The sequence below is a fragment of the Anopheles bellator genome, chromosome 2 (assembly GCF_943735745.2).
Source record: "Anopheles bellator chromosome 2, idAnoBellAS_SP24_06.2, whole genome shotgun sequence".
NCBI lineage: Eukaryota > Metazoa > Arthropoda > Insecta > Diptera > Culicidae > Anopheles > Anopheles bellator.
In genome coordinates, this window is record NC_071286.1 from 83,753,959 (window position 1) to 83,776,127 (window position 22,169).

General features: G+C 52.8%; 1 protein-coding gene across 1 annotated transcript; it reads right to left on the reverse strand.

The window, feature by feature from the left end:
- Positions 1 to 5,952: 5,952 nt before the first annotated feature.
- LOC131209733 (homeobox protein aristaless) lies at positions 5,953 to 20,837 on the reverse strand. Its single transcript, XM_058202862.1, has 4 exons — positions 20,554 to 20,837; positions 18,937 to 18,982; positions 6,609 to 6,871; positions 5,953 to 6,486 (listed from the first exon to the last, which is right to left on the reverse strand). Exons 1-4 carry the CDS (start codon positions 20,835 to 20,837, stop codon positions 5,994 to 5,996), a joined length of 1,086 nt encoding a protein of 361 aa, XP_058058845.1. The 3' UTR covers positions 5,953 to 5,993.
- Between the last annotated feature and the right edge of the window lie 1,332 nt (positions 20,838 to 22,169).

Genomic DNA, 22,169 nt, shown 5'->3' on the forward strand with positions numbered 1-22,169 from the left:
GAATCCGCGCCACAAAATATGGACACCAATAAAGCACCCCAAACGCATAAATCTTACGTTTGATTGAAAAAGCTATCAATCGGGACAATGGACAATGTGTGCAGCCGGTGGCTACCTGCTGGGGAGTGCGCGAGTCATGTCTCCAAAAAAAGGCACATCCCATACGCTAGAGGCCACCACCAGAGCGGCAACCGATTTGCCTAAATGTCGCGCCCGGAACACGAACTGGAACACGGCGGGACGGTAACGCCGCCGGATGACATTCCACACCTCATTTAACACCCAACTAGGGTCTATTAAAAGTCATCGATAAGACGATTTAGTATTATTGATGGCCTTCCCTCGGCTCGGGTTCGTCGCCGACCCGAGCGTCGCAGTCTTTTGCTCCGGTCGCTTCGGTCGCCCATCGAGCTTATGATTTTATAATTTTATAATTTCCTTACGCCTAATCCCAAGCTGCCCACTTGGCGACAGCGGCCTAGACCAGGGAGGGCCTCCTAGCCTTGCCCTGCGTATGTGTGCGTTGTACAAATCCTTCAGCTCGGGCTCTTAAATCGTCGGAACGGAATCGAACACGACGAGCCGATGACTCTTCTCGCGGTTCGGCGTATAAATTTTCATTTTAAAACCCCACGGCCCATGATTGAATTAAATACTGTTGTTGACGAATAAAATGTCCTAGCACCGGCACCGGACCCGGTTCGTCGGCCTCCGTCTACCGCCGGATTCCGTTCGGGTTCCCGCTCTTTTACGGTCCGCTTCGCTGTGTCCCGAGGAGGGGGTCCCCCGCGAGTTAACGACTCCATCTCGTCATCATTATTCGAATAATAATTTCTGTGTCTATCTAATTTCCTAAAATACCATAAATTATACTTTTATTGTTTAATTTTATGTTCCGTTTCATAAAAAGTAAATAAATTTTTATTTTATAAGCCTCTCACAGCCACATGGTGCAGCGGCTCTCATCTGTCACTGGGGCCGGGTCGGGCAGCGGAACCAGATTTTGGGACGATCGGCACAGCATGCTCCCGGCGGTGTAGGCCGATTCCGATGCCGGCCACTAGCCGGGGCCCCCGGTGGGCGCCTTTGAACATTTCCCCGACACACCGCGAGGGGTCCATCATTTAATCGCGCAATCTAATTTGATCGGAGAACCGATATGGCTGGCGGTTCCTTCTTTTTCGTCGTTTCACACGGCCGCCCTAGCCGGGCCGGTCTGATCCATTTTGCTATTGCCCGTCCGACGCTTCGTCAACGGCTTCACCCGGGGCTTGAGTCTGTTTGTCACAACATGTGAAAATAATCGAAACGCGCGATCGTGTGCGTGGTGTTTTATTAAAACATAAATTTTCATTAGAAAAGCCCCAGCCTGGGACCACGGGCTTCGTGAGGTCCGACCGTCTCAAACCAAGTGCTCGTTAGAGCCTATTCCAAGTGTGCTGTTCCTGCAGATCCACCAGGATCTGCCCTCGGCCACGCTGGAGTTGTGAGGCCAGTTTTTGTTTCTAAATAGACTTCAACGCTGCCACCGCAGGACCATCAATCACTGCGGACCCCAGCAACACCATCGAAGCCGAAAACGGAAAATCAATCACCTCTAATGCTCTAATTGCTCAAATTTATTGTTTCAACAAATATTTATCGGTACCGATGGTCCGATGATCGATGGCTCCGAGCCCAGCTGGCCGCGGTGATTGCGCCGTTGACGATCGGCGAGGGAAATCATAAGCCTCCCGGAACCATCCCCAAATAGACACTCGCCTCGCAGTGCCTTTTTTTCGTTGGCTGGTGTGAACAGTTTTGGTGGTCCCGGGCCTGATAGATCGACCTCGAGGGATTTGAGCCAATTCATTAGCGATGATTATAGGGAACGGTCGAACGGCATCATTAATTATTGGCAGGGCAGCGACGCTGAATGTCGACGCTAGTTAGCTGGCCACGGGTCAGGAGCATCGGGCTGGCCGAGCTGAGCGAAAAGATGTTTCGGTTTCAAGTTTGGCGGAAATTGTGTAAAATGCAAAGGTATCGTGAGTCGCTTCACTTCGCACCGCGAGTGGGTCGATCGATGATCCTAATGAAATTAAAACCGTCACCTGCCGCGATCGGTTCGATTCGGACACGAACAGTCCGGTCGACGGGCATCCTGTGAAGAGGTTTATGGTCTTCGATTGACGATGGTCCGTAGCGACTTTGTTGATATCGACGGGCCTAGATCGATCGCTAGCGGATCGAATGCGTCTTAGTCGATCATTAAAAGCTCGATCGGGCTCGTAACATTTTATTCCCTCCGCGCGTGTGTATGTGCGTTAAAGCTCTTCTTCAATCATATTTCCATATTTTCCCATTTTAATACTCGTTGCTTCGTTTGGAGCGATCTTTAATACGTGCGTTTATGAAGCATTAAAGCACTGGAACTTCCTCGCGTCAGTCCGTGTCCGCGGGAACGGGTGAGAGCACGGGTGATTTAAGGAGCAAATAAAAGAGGCCCCGGACTCGTGGGCTACCTGGTGTGTCACGACCGTAAACTCCGATGCTGATCCGTTCCTCGGGCAGACCCGGGGATTTAAACGATCGCTCGCTCGAGGGTTCGGTTCACGTCTTTCGCCAGCTTGCCATCGATTGTGACGGTTTCAATCTCGGAGCCGGACGGTGCGCGGTCTTGAATTTGAATTCACGATTTCGTACCACGTTCGGCGGGCGAAGGAAATTAAAACAAAATCAAACTGTAGTTTTCTTCCGATGCCCACCATAAACCCGTATTTAAGAGTGTGATTTACGGCCCACTCGCAGCAGGAACACTTCCGTCCATTTCTCGGTCAGCCACTCTGGAGGAGCTTGGACGGAATTTCGTGCCGTTGTTCGCGGTCGTGGCAAGCGACAAGCTGTTTAGCACAGTGTTTATTGTGGTGATGTCCAAACAGGGCCAACAGGGTTCGGACAGCAATTTTGAGCATCGCCTGAATTTGTTTAACCAAAAGAAAGGATGGATTGAACTACTGAAACAGTGAACCGCCGGTGGCAAACAATAGAAAGGCAAAGATCGGTGTGACTTTTGTGAACTCGACTCGTAAAAGATCAAGGTTTCAATAATGGACACGCCACAGCATCCTTCATCGCCACCTTGAGCGGACCCGCAGCATAGCCGCCCAAACGGCTGCGCTCCCGGACCCCCCCGGTTCGAGCCCTCCGGCGATCCCGGCGAACCGCGAACGCTGGAACATTTGTTTATAATTAATTTTTTGACAGCTCCATGAGCCCCAACCGGGCGGCCATGGCAAAATCGCCTGCCCTGGGTCGTGCTTGTTATGCTGCTTGAAGGGGCACCCGAGTCCGGGGCCGTTGAAAGGCCCGGTCAGGCTTCTGCGCTTCCGCCGGGACGGAGAAAATCGTGAGCTAGCTGTAGAGACGGTTTTTAATTGATTTTAATGGTAATTGTCTGAGGTCTGAACGATGAATGGTGATCGTAGTGCGGGCGCTGGGGGGTGCCGCGCCCGGCCAGTCCCTCGGGTGTCAAGAAGGGGTTGTTTTATGTGCTTATGATTTATGAATCAAACCACTGGCTTCGTGGTCCCGAACCGACGCTGCCCGAAGCTTAATGACACAATGTAGCCGCGGGTTTCGGGCGCCGTTAGGACCCGGGGCCGGGGTCCGTTAATGTCCACACCCGAACACCTTCCCGGGATTGATGCGATGATTGACCGTACCGAGTGCTCCAGCTTATGCTCTATTTCTTCTCCCCAAAACCGACCGACCGATCGGGGGGCTGGCCAACATTAATTATGACGGCAGAAAATGGCAATTACGCGTGATTATTTTTGAAAAGTCACCCACCCCGAAAATGCTGCTGCCGCCGGTCGGAAGTGCGGCGGCGGGGACAGCCCGTCGTCTGCCGCTCGTCAAACCGGCGGCGGGCTGGGGCCGCGTGGCTCGGGAAACAAAAAATCCAATTATGGCTAACCTTTTGAACCAGCTCCGAGGCAGCCCACCGAGCGAGGCTGCCCACAGGCTGGCTAGGCTCGGTGCGGTGTGTAATATATCTTTTTAATTGAATAAGGCCTCCTTTCTTTTCCAAGGTCCACGGATCCTCCGTACGGCATCGGGCATCGGGCGACACGAACGTGTCAGCACCTCTCACCGACGAGCACGCACGAGCTTGACGCGCCGTGGCAACCCAAAATTCAATTAAAAAACTGCCCCTCGTGGCAATGGCGAATGGCGATTTGGTTGTTTAATTAACTGTTAATCATCAACATTAATCAACACTAGAGCGGGCCGAGGGCCGACGGTTAAATATCTGGAACTGGTTAGCTTGCCCGTTCGAATCGTGATCCTGAATGGCGCCAGCAAACGTGATCTTTTAGTCGTGTATGTTGTGTGATCATCATAAACTTGTGCCAGGGCAAGCATAATAAGGTCCTGCCAGTGGAAATAATCCGATCGCATTAGCGAGGATCGATGTGATGAAATATTTCAATGGTTTAATTTCATCACCTTCCAGCCTCCGAAGCGAGCTCCGATTTTAATTTATTACTATGCCCGATCTGATTTCTATCCTTTTGATCGCCGTGTCATCATTCTCGTGGTCCACATGATTTATTTACTGTTCATTAAATATTTCAATTTTATTTCTCAGCAATCAAAAACAACTTACTGCTACCATTTTCTTCGCAAAGATCGCCGCGCATCGTTTCGCTAACTTTTCTTTGTCCGCTTTACTCTGCGTGTCCGACACATCCTTTGCATTGATCTTAGTTTTGTCAACTGATGGGTGAAACTTTACACAGAACGGATAGTATAATTGTGCCGTGTGTCCCTATTGCGCTTCTGCCGGTGTGTTTCTCTAGCCCTACCGTACGAATAAAAAACAATTAAACTTTGTACAATTTCGCTCACGATTGCCGTGCTGCCACCGGCTCTAGGTCCATTAATTAGAGCCTGTCGGTTGGACTGATCAAGGAACGGGTAGCGAACAGAAAAAAAAAACGGCCAGGGTGCAATAATAAAGATAAACAGGACGAAACAGGCTGCCTGCCGCCGGCCAGAAGTCGGAATGAAATGAAAATTAGCCTCACATCGTCGTCACACTGGCCACAGACTGTTGGCGCCTCTCGGCGCCCCGCTCCAGAACGCTCGCTCATCAATGCGGAAAACCGGGAGCCACCTTTCCCCTGGGGGCGCCTTTTGGCAGGAAAATCATTTGTCGATCAACCGCTGGGGCTGTGTGTATGCGTGTTTGGCCTCGCATGGTGATAATGGTTGTAATAAGCAGGTTAGCGAAATCGAAAGCAAAGGCCACAGCCAAGGGATCCCTTCACGTATGGCCGAGCGATGATGGTGATGATTCCGGAGCGACGTAAATGATTTTGATTAAGGTGACGGCCCCGGCCCGCAGGTTTGAGGGGGGATTTCATTCATTCGGCCACTTTTGATTAGTGTCTGTCCGCCGGCGGCGAAGATGCGAACGAGTTCCGAGAGTCTGCGCTGCTTTCTGTGAATGGTCTCTGCATTTCGGGTGATGCAATTTGCGGCAATTTACGGTGTGACCTTTCCACGGCGACAGCCGACGGCGACGACGACGTTTGTCACGCCACGCCACGGCACGCAGCAGCCACACGCAGGGAGGCTCACTAATTATAGGATCCGTGACCCACCTTGGCGTTTTGATTTGTGTGGCAACAGCGCGTCGGATGAAAGTGAAATTTATGACAAGCCGTTGGAGCCGCTGAAGAGTCCTCCAGCCTCCGGTTTAGACTAATTTGCACCTTTCCTAATGATCTCGCTCGGTCCCCGGGGGCCGTTTTAATGAAGGAACCTGATAATAAATAGACCCAGGACGACAAGGACACCGCCGATGGGGTGGCCGGTAGAAATTCGCTAACTTGGCGCTAATGCTACTGAGTACTGAGTTGAGAGTGCTGTTGTTGTTCTACTGCTCCATCCGCTTCGATATCTGCGCTTTGTGCGGATCCGGCCCGCTACTGGCCGATCTGGGCTTAGCTAAGGATATCACTGTGGTGCCCGTTCTGGCGCAGCATCTCAAGGCGTAGCTCGTGTTCGCGGGCCTTCAGGCGCAACGCGGCGATGGAAGAACTGCGCCGGTCCGCCTGCGGTGGCGATCCGGATCCTGGCATCGGGCCGGCCATCGAGTGAGGAACTGGGACGGGCACCACCGGCGGCAGGGCGGTCGGCGAGATGGGCGGAGAGGCCGGCGAAGGGGGAATGGCCCCGCCGGGCATGCCGGTGGCGGCCGATGCCGCTGCGGCCGCCGCCGCCGAGGACATATAGTCCGGTCCGGCCAGACTCGTCCCCGGCGAGGGTTTCGAAGGAACGACGGGCGGTGGCGCGTGGCGCTGGGCGGCCGAGATGTTGGCCAGCAGCGTCTGGAAGGAGGCCGACGGTGCGTACAGGGGGCTCACGCCCGGTGGCAACAGGGGCGGCGGTGGCGCTCTGCAAAATTCGTCAACGAAAGAAGAAAACGGTGAGGACCTGATTAGGCCAGGGCGGCATTTGGTACGCATCCTATCGCAACAGAGTCCTCGCCCGAGTGTCACCGCCCCGCCAACCCCCGGGGGAGGGGTGTGGCAGGGCGGGACGACGGGGATACCTACCGGTGGAACTGGTTGAAGTAGGCCGACGGCAGCATGTGGCTGGCCCCGAGGGACGGGTAGCGGAACGCGGCGAGACTGGCCGCGTCGAACGGTTTGCGCAGGTTGAAGCCAAGATGGCTGAACGGGTTCGGTGGTAACGAGGGCGCCACGACGGTGGCCGACGGGACCGGGGTCGCCCCGGACAGGTACGGATTGTACGGGTGTCCCTGCGGTCCGACCTTTTCCTGTTTGCGCCATTTCGCTCGCCGATTCTGGAACCAAACCTACAACGAAATGGGGGGGGGGAAGGGAAACCAGCGGAAGCGGTTAAAAAGTGCGGCCGAAATTGAATTACGGAAAATTGCCACCCGAGGCCCCCTTCCCGAACCCGGACTGAAACCGAACCCGGGCTGACACCAAAATGGCCCCAAAGCTGCACGCAATTTAAGTCGAAAATCGTGCGCAACCAAACACAAGGAAAAAGAAAGGATTGTCGATGGCGGCGATCGCCGGGAGACCGCAGAGACATCTCCCGATCGTCGGTCGGTCGGAAAAGGGAACATTTAGCATAATGATAATTTAATAAAACCCCGCAGAGGGACGGACTTCGGACTCCGGACCCAGGATAGCCCCGATGCAAACGTGCTGCTCCGTACATTTCAATTACTTTAATGCCGTTCCGAGAATCCCGAGAATCCCCGGGGCTTCGGTTCGGTGTGGATCGGTCCTCGGTCCTGTGTCTTTCGGGCCCGGAACCACACCACGTACGGCACATCTGATTATCAACGGACGAACCGTATGATTATGCGATGATTGCGGTGGCGAGTATCCGCCATTTCACTCGGGGGACGTCACCATTTTGTTGTGCAACAAATAATCGTTATTTTGAATCGAATTTTAAGGCATTATTCCTACATCCGCTTGCCGTTAGTTGGCTTCAGTCACAGTTATGCCATGTTACGCCATTTTTACAATAACTAAAAATTTGAACGTAGTTTAAATTATGAGATCTCACTCATGAGAAGTTTCCAGGGAGTGCCAAAGGTCTACCAGGACGATGAGGTTTAATCACCCGAAGGATTGAACCCCCGATTTCGGATTTTCTCCCATTTTTACCAAACTCGACTCGAACATTGCGATAGCCACATCGGAGATCTGCGGATCGCATCCTGCGGGTACCGTATCCGCCTCTCCTTGCCATGGCGCCGGGAACAGTTTTAGAGTCCCAGGCCACCTCAAATGGATCCACCTCCGGCAGCTGGTCGGTATCGGTATCGAGTCATTAACCGGGACTCCTTCAGCGGGAAACCCTCAAGAAGGGCTTCAATCCCTGACGATCCCTGACAGGACGGACGCTTACTTTGTAGGGACGCTGGCGTCGAAGCCTTTCCGTCTTTACGATTCATTAAACAGCGATAAAAACGTTAGCGGACCCCAAGTGTCGGACCCGGGGCTGTTTCGGGCGAGGTCGTTAACTAGAGGATGACTTCGGGCCGCAGTCCTCGTGGTCCCCACAGAGAGAGAGAGCGAGAGACCGAGGTAATTGAAGTTCCTTCAACACCACGATACCTCCGGGGGCTGGCAGCTGATTGGTGGGCAATTAACACACTGTGTCCACCATCGTCGTCCAGCTTCGATCAGGATAACCAGGCAATCGCAGCCAATCAGCGCGAAGGGCGAGAACGAGACACCGTGCACGCGTCGCGGTCACCTCGCCCGGAGCGATGCAAATTCCGGAGCCAGCGCGAAAAGTAAACAGAAAACGCGGAACGCTCCGCTGCCTCGCCACGCCACGGCCACGGCCCCGGGACGCGGGTGGATCCAATTTACCACATCCTGATTTATGGCCAGTAAACACTTAAAACCAATATTATCATTATTGAATTCGCATTCGCGAGCGGGCGGACGGGCGCGTAATGATGTCTGGACATGCGCCGCGTTCGGAACAGGATACCGTCGATCGCGGGTGAGAACGGGCCCCGGCCCCTTCGGGGCACTCGCAGCGGGAGGCGTGTTGCTGGCCACGCTGATGGTGATGATGGCGCTGTTTTTCTCACCAAGGACGCCCCGAATCCGGCGGTTTAATGTGGCCACTCCGGCGAGTCCGAGCGTGGGCAGCCCGTGAAACGAAACGGAACGTGAATTTCACGTTCGATTCCAATCCAATTATCGGCACCATTTTGGGGCCGCGGCCGCGAATGAAGTGCACCAGATCGTTTCTTTATTGCGTGCGATTGAGTCATAATGAACGCCGGCGACAAACTGACCGGGCGATCTGGAGCTGATCCGGAGTAGTGATCACGCGTGATCGTGCCAAAGGCCGGACAGCTGCACCCGAGGACCCGCGTTGCGTCATTCTCGCACCTCTCGGTGGCGATTTGAGGATCAATTAGTTTGCCTTTACCTTTTCACAACTCTCACCGGGCAGCATTTCGTCCAGCTTCGAGGATCGACATTGAGTTTTTCGGGTCCGGATGGGCCAGAGGTCACCTGCTTTGGCAATAATTTTGCGGCTCGTTTTCGGTTTGCCTTCCCCCCACACACATACATGGGATCGGACGCGATCTTCTCGGCCCCGCAGGGCAACAGGTGATTAGCGGTTCACCGGAGCCCGGGACGAATCCCCGAGAGAGAGAGAGAGAGCGAGCGAGAGTCCTGCGGCCGGTGGCCTCCCGGGGTGAATTAGATTAACAAAAGCACCATGCTGGGTCCAAAACACATAATTTTTATCTCCCCCCGCGTGCGCTCCCTGTCCCGCGTTTCTGTCCGATTGGGCCACGGTGGTCACGTGTGCGTGTGTGTCTCGGAATCGAATCAATCGGAAGATTTTCGGCTCGGCTCGGCGATCGAGAAACAAAAAGGGAACAGAATCCCCCCGAGAGAGAGAGAGCGATGCTCATAAATACATAATCGAAACTAATTCTCGCTCGCTATGCTTTCCCATTGTTTACGAGGCGCAACGCTTCCGCCGAAATGATATTCGGCGGCTTTTGTCCTCGGTCCGATCGCGGTGGATCGCGGTTTACTTAAAGAACGCGCGCGGCCCGCGGAAAAGCAATTACACGCCATGGCGTCCTCGATCGGTGACCGGCGACAGCCGGGAGGATTGGAAGCTTAGCGAGCCCCGCTGCCGAACGGCCCCCCATTCTATAGATTGATTTTAAATTATTGATCTGCCCCCGGGGCCAGAGAGAGGGGGGCGGGAAGCACTAATCGGGTTAGGAGCGATCGCGGGGACCCCCTGTTCTGTCTTGGTTTTATTTATTTTTCCATTACCGCTTGATTAGGATTGTAATTACTCACGTCCCGAGCAGAGCGTGGAGAGGCTTATGAAATGCTATAAATGCGGATTATGGCAAAGTGCTGGCCCAAGAAACGGTTGCCATAAACGCAGTAGGCAAGGCAACTCAGCCTTTTCATCAAAAACGTCACTCGAGGGCCGACCATCAATCATGGCCGACAATGGGAAAGTTAAACAAAACAAAACGGTTTAATGTTATCATCTCCGGGCGCCGATTCGCTGGCTAAGTGGTGATCTTTCAGCGCCACCCGAAATTCAAACAGTGGAACCGGACAGTGCCGTTCTCTGGTATAATGATATAAATTTGATTACAAGCCCGTCACGCCATGGGTGGCCGATCGTCCGGTGATCGTCCAGGGATCAAATTGGCTGGCGCCTCCTCTTCGGCTCCGTACGGACGAACCGCACTTCATTACCTAACGAACCCGCGTGTGATCGTGAAGAAGATTGTGAAGCGATCGCTGGGTTTGGCTGCTAGCGGACATGTCGAGATGGGTTGGGATGATAGACAAGAAAGCGACGTACGCCCGGTACGCCGATGCCACCGTATGTGAGTATGATAAACGGTCCTCCGGGAGATCGGACCACCCGCTGGTGTTTCCATTTAGTTCCCGCTGCCCGATTCCCGGGCTGCAGAAGTTACAAGGAAGTGCTGGGAGGAATCCTACGCTGCGTAAGTTTCTTTCCACGATCTGTTTGTTTATGAAGCAGCCAAAAGCGCTTCGGCAGAAATATTCTCAATACCTTCAACCCGTGTTGTGTTTGTGCGTCTGGCCACCACCACGACACTGAAGCCGGGTTTTCGGGCACGTCCCGTCGAGTGTTATTAAAATAATGATCTGGGCGGTCCCCAGTAACGTTGCATGTCGACGCTTGGACCCCCAAAAATTGGGCCCGACGACGCGCTTCATATTCGAAATCGTTTTCGAATTGACACAAAACTCCGCCGGTCTTCGCATGTTTCCACGCACGTATCCCTCCGCCCCAAAAACAGGACAAATAAACTCGCTGCACCAGACGTATAATTTTGTATTATTATATTAGGACCGTAATTAATGAGTGATAATGTTACCACCTACGTGATTTCCGGTCGGGCGCGAACGGAATTCTGGGATCCGTGGCCGCCCCCGGGCGACTTAGCCGTGGCGGTCATTAGTAGGAAGCCACTGCCGAGGATGTGGTCGAAGATCGGATTTAATGGGTGCCCGATTTCCGAGGAACGCACCATTCCCGAAGCCTCGCGCCCGGGGGCTTTTCCAACGCTCGAGATCGCGGCCAGTGATTGATTGTTGCTAGTCGCAATCGCGGTTGACGGCTAATTTGTCTTACCAAGCGGACATCTTCCTCAAAGGTGCAACTAAAATAAATTAACGACGGCGGCGATCGCCGATCGGGATCGGGATTATCTCCGAGCATCTACAACGAGAGTCCGCTGTCTCCGCTTAAATCTCGAGGACTCGTGCACGGTGGTCGGCCAATTGGTTGGCCAAAAGTTGGCCGGCTTCGGGCTTGGTTTGATTGAAACACTGCCTGATTCACGATGACAGCGCATCGCGCATTCAGTCAAAACACGGCGTTCCGGGCCATAAAACGCGGCCAATGTAAACCAATACTCCGCTTGGTAGCGCACGGCGAAGTGGCTCGTGTCACCGATGAACGTGTTTAGTGTCATCTTATCGAACATCCAAATCTTGTCGTGTGCTTCGTAGAATCTCGGCCCTCGGCCGCGCGGTCGCAGACGCCACCGATCTCTGATCCCCCGATCCCCCCGACGCACCCGCGAGGATCCTTCGCATTCTGTCCTTCCGTCGTGCGCTTTGTGGCCATCTTTACCCGACAATTTCTGTGCCTTTCGTCTTTCGGACCATTCCACCTGTTTCTGGCCGTCTGTAGACGAAAGTGGTCATTTGGTGACCGGACGGACGGAGACCGTGGGACTTTGTAATGCTGCTGCCTCACGTTTGACGATCGCAAGGTGACCGTTGCACCGGTCCACCGGCTCCGGCTCCGGGGATTGGATGATGAACATGTTGCCGACGATGCCGATTATTAGCGTTTTCTGCCGCTGCCATTACATCTCGTTGCATTTCCGATAATCGCTGTGGAGAACCCGACCCGAGCGTGGTTCCTTATAATTTTCAATTTTTTTATTGGTTTTAGCAAACGGACGGTTCCGAAGAACCGATCGAAGGGTGCACCCACACTCATCTGCCGAGTTTCCTCGATCGGCGAGTTCCGTGTCGGAATGCAGATTCATCACAAACGGAGGCCCCGGGGTGTCGGCTTCTAGTTTTGCAGCGCCTCGGAACGCCTCGGAATTCCAGCGCTATCTTAAATACCCTGACGCCAGTGGCCAGTCTGCTTTGGCTTTGGCTAAAACCGAAATCCCACCGCTTATCGGGCCGCTGATAGATCGGCACGTACGGCCGGTACCAGAAGCTTGGCTCGGCTGCGACGGGAGAAGTAATTAAATTTTCGGTTTTGATAAATGTCCCTTTTGGAGAATCGCCCCCGTCCGTGCCCGGGCAGTGTCTGGAACGTATTGGCCAAAAAAGAGGCCCCTTCACACATCGCGGACGCGGAGTTTCGTAGTTTCTGACAAATGAAATGTAGTTGATAGGCGTCGGCCGGCCGAACGAAGGCCAACGACGACGACGACGACGACGACGAGGACGTCGACAGCCACGGCGTCCCGGCGAACACAGATTATCGTTAATTAAATATGCAAATATTTGAACCTCGCCAGATTAAATTAAGAGCATCTTCGCCGTGTTTCGGCGGGCCGCGAAAGAGGCCGGCCAAGGAGCACGAACGGGGAACGGCAGAAAGCAGAAACTACAATGCCGATGCCGACACCGGCGCGCCATTTGATTGCGCGCGCACCACACCGTGGCCCGGCCAATCGATTAGGGATGAAATTTATATGAACGACGGTAATTAAACTGTCAAAATAATTTAGAAAATTAATCAAAAAAACTGAAACGAAAAATTAGGTCTCGCCGCCGCACGGGGTGCGGCCGGGCCCGTGAACCGGGCCGGGGTGCCGATTGGATGCCGGAGACTTAGGAGGGGCACCCAGGGGAGAGAAAAAAAAATGGTCACAACAATTTGCTCACACCGCTCTTGCGTTCGCTAAGAGCACGCGGACCGCGATCATCGGACCGGCGGTCGAAAAGAAAAAAACAAAACCACGGAGCATAAATTATAATTTGAGCGGACAAACTCGCGCACGATGGCCAGTGGTCGTTTATATTTCGCCAGGGTGTTAACCGACGCGCGGGACCCGATGTTTCCGGCCGCGTTTGCTCGATTTTAACCAAACTTCGTTAGCGAGGTCCCGCCGCTCGTCAATAAGTTGGAACCATTTACGGCGGGGTATCCTCCTAACGAATAGCCCCAAATCCTATTACGCGCTAAGACCCTTAGTTGCCGGCCGACCGACGGGGCCGACGGGTCCGCGGGAATTACAGTGACAAATGGGAGATTAACGAGTTCTTTCCGGCGCCGCCTTGCGCTTTGCGGGCGAAATTGGGCGAAACTAAAGTGCCCACGGTGTGTTTGCTCTCGTAAAATTGGGCTTAGTAGGCGATGAAAGGCTTGATAAAAGGTGAACCAACCAAGCCGAAAGGATTAGGATGTCATGAAAAATGGGTACATTTGTCGACGAGCTGCGGTCCCTTTTGATTCCTGTGACGTTCGAGAGATTGGAAGCTTCAGAGAGTGGCGCTCAAGTAACGGTGACAGCGGGGCCCCTATGCAATAACTGTATTTTGCGCAGTTTCTCCGGCCCGCCGAGTTTCGCCGAAATCGCTTATTGATCCAACATCGGAACAGCTGTATCAGATGGTCATTCCGTTGCTCGACGACGACAAGACGAGCAGCAGAAACAGAGAGAAAAAAAAACTGCGACACAAAGTAAGGACCAGACACACATCTAGCGGACGGGGCCACCGTTCTGCACATGTGACCGCCGTGGGTCCGTCGACTTCCGCCGATGGAATTGGCAACCTTTGGACAGCGACCGGAATAGTCAAACGAGGATAGACAGAGACACTCGGCCGCCCCTCCGGTGCGAGATAAAAACACAAAACCGGCCCACCGCCACACCGGGTGGTTCCGGGCCGATCGGTTCGGGGTGCGCTCCGATCCCCACCGATTCCTACGGTTCCATTTGCATCGGAATCGAATCAATCAAATGTTCTGCATCATTTACCGGCTTAATGTGATATGAGCGCTGCCGTTCGCTCTGCGTCCATGCGTGGCCTCTGGCCCGGGCTGGCAGCATGGAGCAATTGTTGTTTCGAAAATGGAAACCAATGGTTTGTGCGTTTCCGCTCGGCCAAGGCGCACCGTCCTCGTGTGTCCGTCTGCCGATCCCGCCCAACCCGGATCGGTGGCAGAATGGCAAAACAGGCGGCCAATAATCTGTGCAACATATCGGTCTCATAGCGTCCATACGCTCCCCAATTAAATTCATTAGCGATGGGAACAGTGGGAGCCCTTTTTTCGGCCCTTCATCGCGCTGCCGTGCGTCTTTCGCTGGCCGCCAATCGTTTTTTGCCGACGATTCCACCGAAAACCGGTGACGACGCAACGGCGATCGGCGAATTACAGGGACCCCGGGATCGGCTGGTGCATTCGTTTTCTGTGCGGCTGCGGACTGGAACGGGGCCGAGTGCTTTTGACGAGACCACTTACGTGGGAAATGTTTGATTTCCCGCAAACTTATCATTTCCAATTCGATCAATAATTGAACGATTCCACCATTCGAGCTGTGAGCTTCGGCAGCCGACGGATGGTGCGTTTCGTTATCTCCTCGATTACCTGTCATTTCACAGCATAAATGAAACGTTTAGAACGGACCGTTTCCTTTCTGTCCGGACGGATCCCGGGCTTACGCGAATGGGCCCGCTGCTCGCGTCGTACCAATTGGAGAGCAAATTAAAGATAAACATTAACATATCGCCCAATCACACTCTCTAGCCAATTTGGCGCTGCCATTTGGGGTCCCACCTGAGCGCGCTCCGGTTCGCGGCTATGATTGGGGTAAGTGATTGTGTATGATTATATGCAATAAAATTAATTAGCAAAACCCGGACCGACCGACGAAGGTGAGGAATCGTCCGGGCATCGTAAATGCATGGCTGGCTCCCGTTCCCGGTACGAATTTATGCAAATATTAAGATCACGACAGACCGGGTTTTCTGTGCGCCCCGAGGAATGCCCTCTTCAGTGCACTTCACAACCGTTCCGCGGAACAGCCAAACCTCGATCGGAATGATATGCCCCCCGGATGGGTTCGTGAGAATTGATAATAACGGCCGGTGGCAACTGGGCCAAGAGCAAAAACAGGGCACAGGACCGTCAGGCCGGCGAAATGTTTGTGGCACTGGCACCCGAACCTCCGGCACCAGCACCAATCGCACTCGCTTTGCCATAATTCATCACAAATCCGTTAGCGGCCACCAATTACAGGGATTTGTCTAATAGAAAAAACGTGATTGTTGCTGTAACGGGCTGTAAATTATGTGTATCCTCCGCCGAGGCGTCCACCCGGAAGGCTTTGGCGCTTGGGCGTGGAGAGGGGTTCGGTGGCCAGGCTAATGGGAGTTTCATGCAGTTCCTGATAGCGGACGAGGGTGATGAATGGTTTCGGTTACACGGTTTGTTGTGGAACAGAGGAAATGCGGGCCCATTCCGGGAGCCATTTTGTTTTGATGCCACGGTGGCCACGGTGGGGTAATAAGATGCCCTCACAAATGTAAATTATAAGTAAACAAAAGATTGAAATCGCAAAGTTCAAAATGGCCACCTCCGGTTTTCGAACAGCCGCGTTCGTTACGGTTTAAGTTTGTTACGAATCTGGTGCTACGTCAACGCGAATTTTGAACGGCTTATCATAGTGAGATTCATTGTCCTATAAGGGTAATGAAATTTCGTGTTTGGAATATCGTCGCAAACCATATTGGATTCTTTCATCAAAGTGTCGGCTTCAATATTGAACAGTAATTATACAACACATTGTTTAAGAGGCTCTTAGAAGTCTGCAGTTTGAATCAACTCTACGACCACCGTATTTTGCGTCTTACGATTCTTATTTTTGTCCTCAAGAGAGTTCCCGAAGTTAACGATTACAACTCGGACAATGATCGCTCCATGAGCTCGCGAAAAGTTGAAATATCCTTTCAGTAAGGGAATGTAAAAATAACCTTGTATCACGTTTAAAGAATTATAATAAGAACACGAATATAATAGTTATAGTTACACAAAAAATGACATTCTAACTTAGTCTCTTGTGCGAGTATAACCATTTCCTTGACATTGCTCGGTACGAAAACAACTAAAGTAACGTGTTTTTTGTACGTTTTGATAAAAAGAAAATGCAGAATTGAAGTTAAGAATCGTACGGTAAAGAACTAACAATACAGTATAGTGGTTCTCTAAACTAAACTAACCGATAAAGAACATCGTATGTGTAATAATATGAATTTTAATGATATTACAAAAATATTCGACAAAAGTGAGGCAGCAATCGGCCAACTGATCAAGGGTTATGAATACAAAGATCGTCCAATCGTCCAATGACTGGTCGTAACCGTAAGAAATCAACACCCAAACAAATTGTATAAACGTATATTAAACATTTTCCCTAAATCTGAGGCTAAATGAACTAAAATCATAAGTTGTAGAACATCCTTCTTTGCATGTCATTTGACGTAGTCTATACGATGCTAGCAAATTTGGCCTTGCTTGGTATTTTACGATCGGTATGCTTTGAAACCTCCCTGATTGTGAGAAAAGCTACTCTGGATTGATGAATTGTTGGCATGGCTCTGCTACGAGAAGCTGAACATATGGAGTCTAACTCAACAATAGGCTAAACAAAGCCACTGTAGATCAGCCATTACGCGCGCGGATTGCCTCATCAATGTACCCTACGCACTGGAAAAAAAACGGGCATCAAACACCAATCGGGGCCAGGGACCCTACACGCGGACCCTACCGCTCGATACTCTTATCACCATCACAGCCACACACAGACCGCGGGCAGCCATCGGCTAGAACGCCTAATTACCCCTAATTTCAATGGCCTCATTTAGCGATCGAGCCCGCGATGAGTGACCGCGTATGGCTGGGGGGCCCCTGGCTCCGGGTCGCATATCTATTTGCATAAATTAGGCCCCCGCGATAAAAAGGGAAGCTAAAATTCAATTAGCCCATTACTCTAGCATTGCGCCCGGGCGCGCCACGTTCTAGGATGTCGCCGGGCCCGCCATTACGCCCCGGTCGGGAAGGTGAGGTGTAAAATCATCGTCATAAAAAACAACTAATTAAAGCAATAAATTTCCGGGCCCTTAGCCACCGCCAGTCGCACACACACAGGCACATATGCGACAAAGTGACCGATTCCCATTAGAGCGCCATCGCCGGCCATTAAGTTTTCTCAGCTGCCATGCGATCGCCCGGCGGACGGCGGGTTCTGGGAGAGAGGGAGAGGTGCGCCGGGTTCTGCGCACTATCGGGGCGCTTACGCCCGTCGGTAGCGGGTCCCGTCGGTAATCACAGGTGACATTGCTTCAATTTAGTTCGTAATTAAATCAATCTAAATTTATCGCCCGGCCGTTATGGCACTCCCATGTCGCCCCGGACGCCAATTATAAGTCTATCATTTTTCTTGGCACCCGACCAACCCGGTATGTACTGTGCTGGCCCCCCCTCGGACCCCAGTTACTCTCTATTCCGCCGTTGCTCACGACCACCACTACCGAGCGCGGATCGTTTGTGCGTGACTTGGCCGGAGCAACCGCTCGATGACAGCCCGCGATGCAACTTATTCCCGGCCCGGAAAGCCGTCGGTGGCCAATCGGTGCTGGTGGCGTATGTGTGCCGGGTTTATGTACCAGGTTGGCCGCGGGCTTACTCCACCCATCGCCGGCCGTCGGAAACCAGGAAGGGGTAACTGGCCCTCTCTCTGTCTCTCTCTCTCGCTGGCCGATGTTTGCTGTTCGTCCTTCACCCGATCGTACATAGCGCAAGCTCATATTGCTTGTACGCACACAAGCGGCCGTCGACGTCGTCATCGTCGACGTCGCATAATAAATATGCTAATGAAGGTGGCCAACAACATGGGGCCAACATGCGCGAGGTGGGCGCGATGTGATCTACGATAATCTGTTTGTTTAGCTCCGATCGGGCATCGAACGGTCCATCGGATCCTCGGCTGACCGGCTGTTGATTCATCGGGATGCATTTTTGAAGGGACTGTGCAATATTCAAAAACGGAGCCATTTTGGTGACGTCACCAGGGAACGAGAACCCTTTCCCGGATGCATCGCATGCCGGGTGCCCGGCCCATTATTAGCTTAGTTAATCAGCCACCACCTTAATCGGTTCCCCCGAACGCTGAACTGTCTGAACGCTTTTGCATGTCAGTTTTTCACCTAATTAGATAACATAAACCCCGGGCGCATCACCGCCCACCCGGGCAATAAAACCCCAATGGCGTGGCCGCCTAAAAAAAGGCGGCTCACACTGCACTCACCCTGCCGCCCCTGATCGGTCTTTGTTTTTGTTTGGCGTGCACACGGCACACGGGAAAACCCGGCAACCCGGCGCAACTTGGAACCTAATTTAATTTGTTTTCCTTTTAACAAGTAATTGGTAGAAAAGTTTTACTAATGACGTTGCGTGCCCGGCGAGCCCGGCAATCCGGACCGGAGGAACCCATTCGCCCGGTGTGTGTGTCTCTGCCAAAACCCCCCCCCTTTTTGATTGGCGCTGGCGTTGGCGAGTTGGAAGCGAACACACTTCCGCTTCGGGATACGTTGGCCATTTTTATCACGACAGCCACACGAAGCGGCACGGCTCGCCGTAGGCAGTTTAAGGGTGCTTTTTTTTTGCCGAGGGCCCTCCGAAGCAGATTATGCCACCGGCACCCAGCCACGAAACGAAACTTCCCGGTAGAGTGGGGTGTTTACGGTGAGCCTTCTTTCCTAGAACGATACCGATCGACGGAACGCAATGGCAGACGTTATGATTATCACTCACCTGTATTCGAGCCTCCGTGAGCCCTATTTTCATCGCTAGCTCTTCCCTGGAAAAACAGAAGAAATGGAGCACGTCAGTGAGTCGCACTAAGCACTAAGAGCCTTAACAGAGTCGGGGAAGCCCCGGGGGGGTTAAGAAGTATCCTATCGGCAAGTTGGCGCACATTTTACAGATTTTTCTCAGCCCCGAATGAGCCCCGCACGCCGGCACCGAGGCCGGCACATCCTGACGCAGCGCCACCATTACCCGGGTGACGATCGATAAGCACGGTGAGTAATTAAGTTTTAATCAATATGCAAATTGTTTTATGTTTTATGCTAATGCCGCACGGCACTCCGGCTCCGGTACGTGACCGCGGTGACCAACTCTTTGCGCGCTGTTATTTGTTAACCGGCGTTTGCTTCATTAATTTGGTTTGCTTCGAAAAAAAATGGCGGGCGCACGTGATGCCGTGGCACGCCAGCAGGACACGGCCGGCCGGCAAGCGCAAACCCTGTTCCCTTCCAATGGGGCGTTCCCCGGTGACATTCCCCCCGATCGAGTGATGACTATCGATCGGCCTATGTTTATTTATTATGTTAGTGACCTTTCGCGGCGACGACTGCTCACGATCGCTCACGTCTTTCCCGTGAAGCGTTATGATTAATTATGGATACAACTGCCATAAATTCTGCTAATGAGTTTGTTGCCCATAAATTCATCAGTCCATCCTCCGGGGGACCGGCACGGCACGCAGCCCTCCGACAGTTTACAGCGTGTTGTGTTGACTCGCCCGATACGCACCGGAACCGCTCGCCGTTCTCTCGATGATCACGTCAGATCGAGTCAGAGTGACGGTCAACAGGCATGACATGACAGGATCGCCGGCCGGATTATAAGCTCTCAATTAGACTCGTGTGGATAATGCCCTAAAACCGAAAGCCCGCAACGAAGGGATCGGGATCGCGTGCCCATCGCTTCTAATTGATTCAATGCACAGGCCGATTTCCGCTGTCGAGGCTGGAACATTGCATTTGCACATTAAAACAAATACGAGCCCCAACCCACGGGGTGGCTGCCCTCGCTGCATTATCAGTACACCGCAACACGGGCGCAAAGGATAAGATAATAAACTACTTATTTGGGCGCACAATTTTGTAACGGTAAACAATGGTATGATGAGCAATTAATCTGAACATACACATTAAGGAGTGTGCGTGTCGCCGGCCGGCCACTAAGTATAGTGATATTGTGGTGATATTTTGCCCCCCCCGCACTCGCCCCAAATGATACAGTTTTGAGCGGTTAACCGTCATGGCGAACCGAATCATAGAGCCCAACCGGGACACGGTGCGACACCGGGCGGACGGACCGCGCATAATTTGGTGCATTTCGCACCCGAGCATGAAATTATTATGCCACGCCAAAGTGAGGCCGGGGCGACACTGTCATTATTGTTAGTGAATTGCTGCTATGCAACGGCGGCACGGCACGAACGGTCTCGGGAGGACGGTCCCGGGCCGGACACACGGGGGCACCGTGGGGGCACCGTGTTGCGGGTAATGAAATGTTGATTAAATAATTGTCGTGGCCGATTGTTAGTTCAAAATCACGTCGAATCGCGGCATCAAGGCGTACCTCGTGAAGACGTCCGGGTAGTGTGTCCTCGAGAACGCCTTCTCGAGCTCCTCGAGCTGGAAGCTGGTGAAGGTCGTCCGGTACCGGCGCTGCTTCCTCTTTGGCGCGAAGTCATCTCCCCCGTCGTCGCTGTGCGGATCCGAGAGCGGACTGTTCGGATCGCCGCCGCTGCTGCCCATCAGGTGGCCGGTGCTGGCGCTGCGCTCTAGTGGACTACCCTGTGCCGGTGGCCGTGCCTCATGGGGTATGTCCTCCAGCAGCTTGCCCTCGTCCGATATGCCCATTGGTCGACTGGGCTGCTCTAGGTTGACTAGCCGTGCGATGTTGTAAATTTTGACGCCGGTTTTACGCGCGCACGATGTCAAACGTAAGGACGCTAGGCGAAACGCACGGAACGCGTTACCCAGTTCGCTCTGATGCTCTGAAAGTGATCGAATGAGAGAGAGAGAGAGAGAAGAGAACAAATCAATTAAATGATGCAAAACTTCATTTAGTAGATTAACCGGTGGACGCTGATTGAAAGGATCAACGGAGCAACTAAAACTCAGTTTTAATTTACTTAAAACAAAATATTTTGTATCCAAAATTGAAGCCCTCTTACGATCGGGCTAAACGGTAAAGAGGAACAACGGAAGGACCCAACGCGATCGATTCAAACCGAAGCGACCGAGTGTCACAAGTCAATTTTCTTTATAACCATAAGCTGTTTGCCCATTGTGGTGGCCACTTACTTCGTCTCGCTTGGTGCCCGCGCCCGTTTACCGTCCCACTGCCACCATCGGCCTCGGCAGGGCATTGAAAAGGTGCCAGCGAAGAGGAAGAACGGAAAAAACGGGCCACGCCAAGGTGGAAAGAATTCCGCAAGTGCATTGCAATTGGCGTGCAACACGAGATGAATCTTAAACCCCGTGGCAACGGCACAGCACTGGCCGCGCATCCCTGATCGATGGCCATGGAGCAAAAACACGCCGATGCCCTGTCGTCGCACCGAACACATCACACACCACGGACCTGGCGATCCCCGGTGTTTTTTGCCGCACTTACAACTCTATTTACCAATCCTTCGTCGGATAGATCGCGTTCGATCGCTGATCGATCGCGGTGTACGAAATAGGAAGAAACACAATTGAAGCGAAATGCGCTGCGCTGCCTGGTCTGCGCAGGGACCGCGGATCGTTAAGCGCAAGAAAAAACACTCCCCGAGAACGCGCAGCATCAGCCGGCGTAAAAATAGTCCCAGAACTTGTCAGGAGCAAACGCGATAAATGGGGAAGGATGTAAGGTGCAATTGAAATTGCCGTGAAGCTCTGGCAGCCTGGAGTGGAGCCGATCGAGGGGCCGAGCCGGGAGCCGGCGGGCTCCCAGTTCATTTACAGACTTAATTATTTATGGAGTGTAGCAGTAATTGATGCTACCAAGTGGAGTAGGGCTAGTTTTTCTCAGTTTAGTCGGTTAACTTTTTGCACTCGGCTCGGCTGCCCCCTCGGGAAGCTCGTGCTTCGATCTTGGTGTTGGCCGCTTCGTTTGACTTTATGGTCGTTAAAATTGCTTGCTCCTCAGCCGGGCCGGGCCTTTTTCTGCTGCCATCACGGGGTGTTTGGCCGAGAGTCTATTTT

Coding starts and splice junctions, on each gene's coding strand:
- LOC131209733 (XM_058202862.1), bottom strand. CDS start 20,837: ATGGGCATATCGGACGAGGGCAAGCTGCTGGAGGACATACCCCATGAG. Junction 18,983..20,553: donor TACCCGGACGTCTTCACGAG/GTACGCCTTGAT, acceptor CTGTTTTTCCAG/GGAAGAGCTAGCGATGAAAA. Junction 6,872..18,936: donor TCACGGAGGCTCGAATACAG/GTGAGTGATAAT, acceptor ATTTCGTTGTAG/GTTTGGTTCCAGAATCGGCG.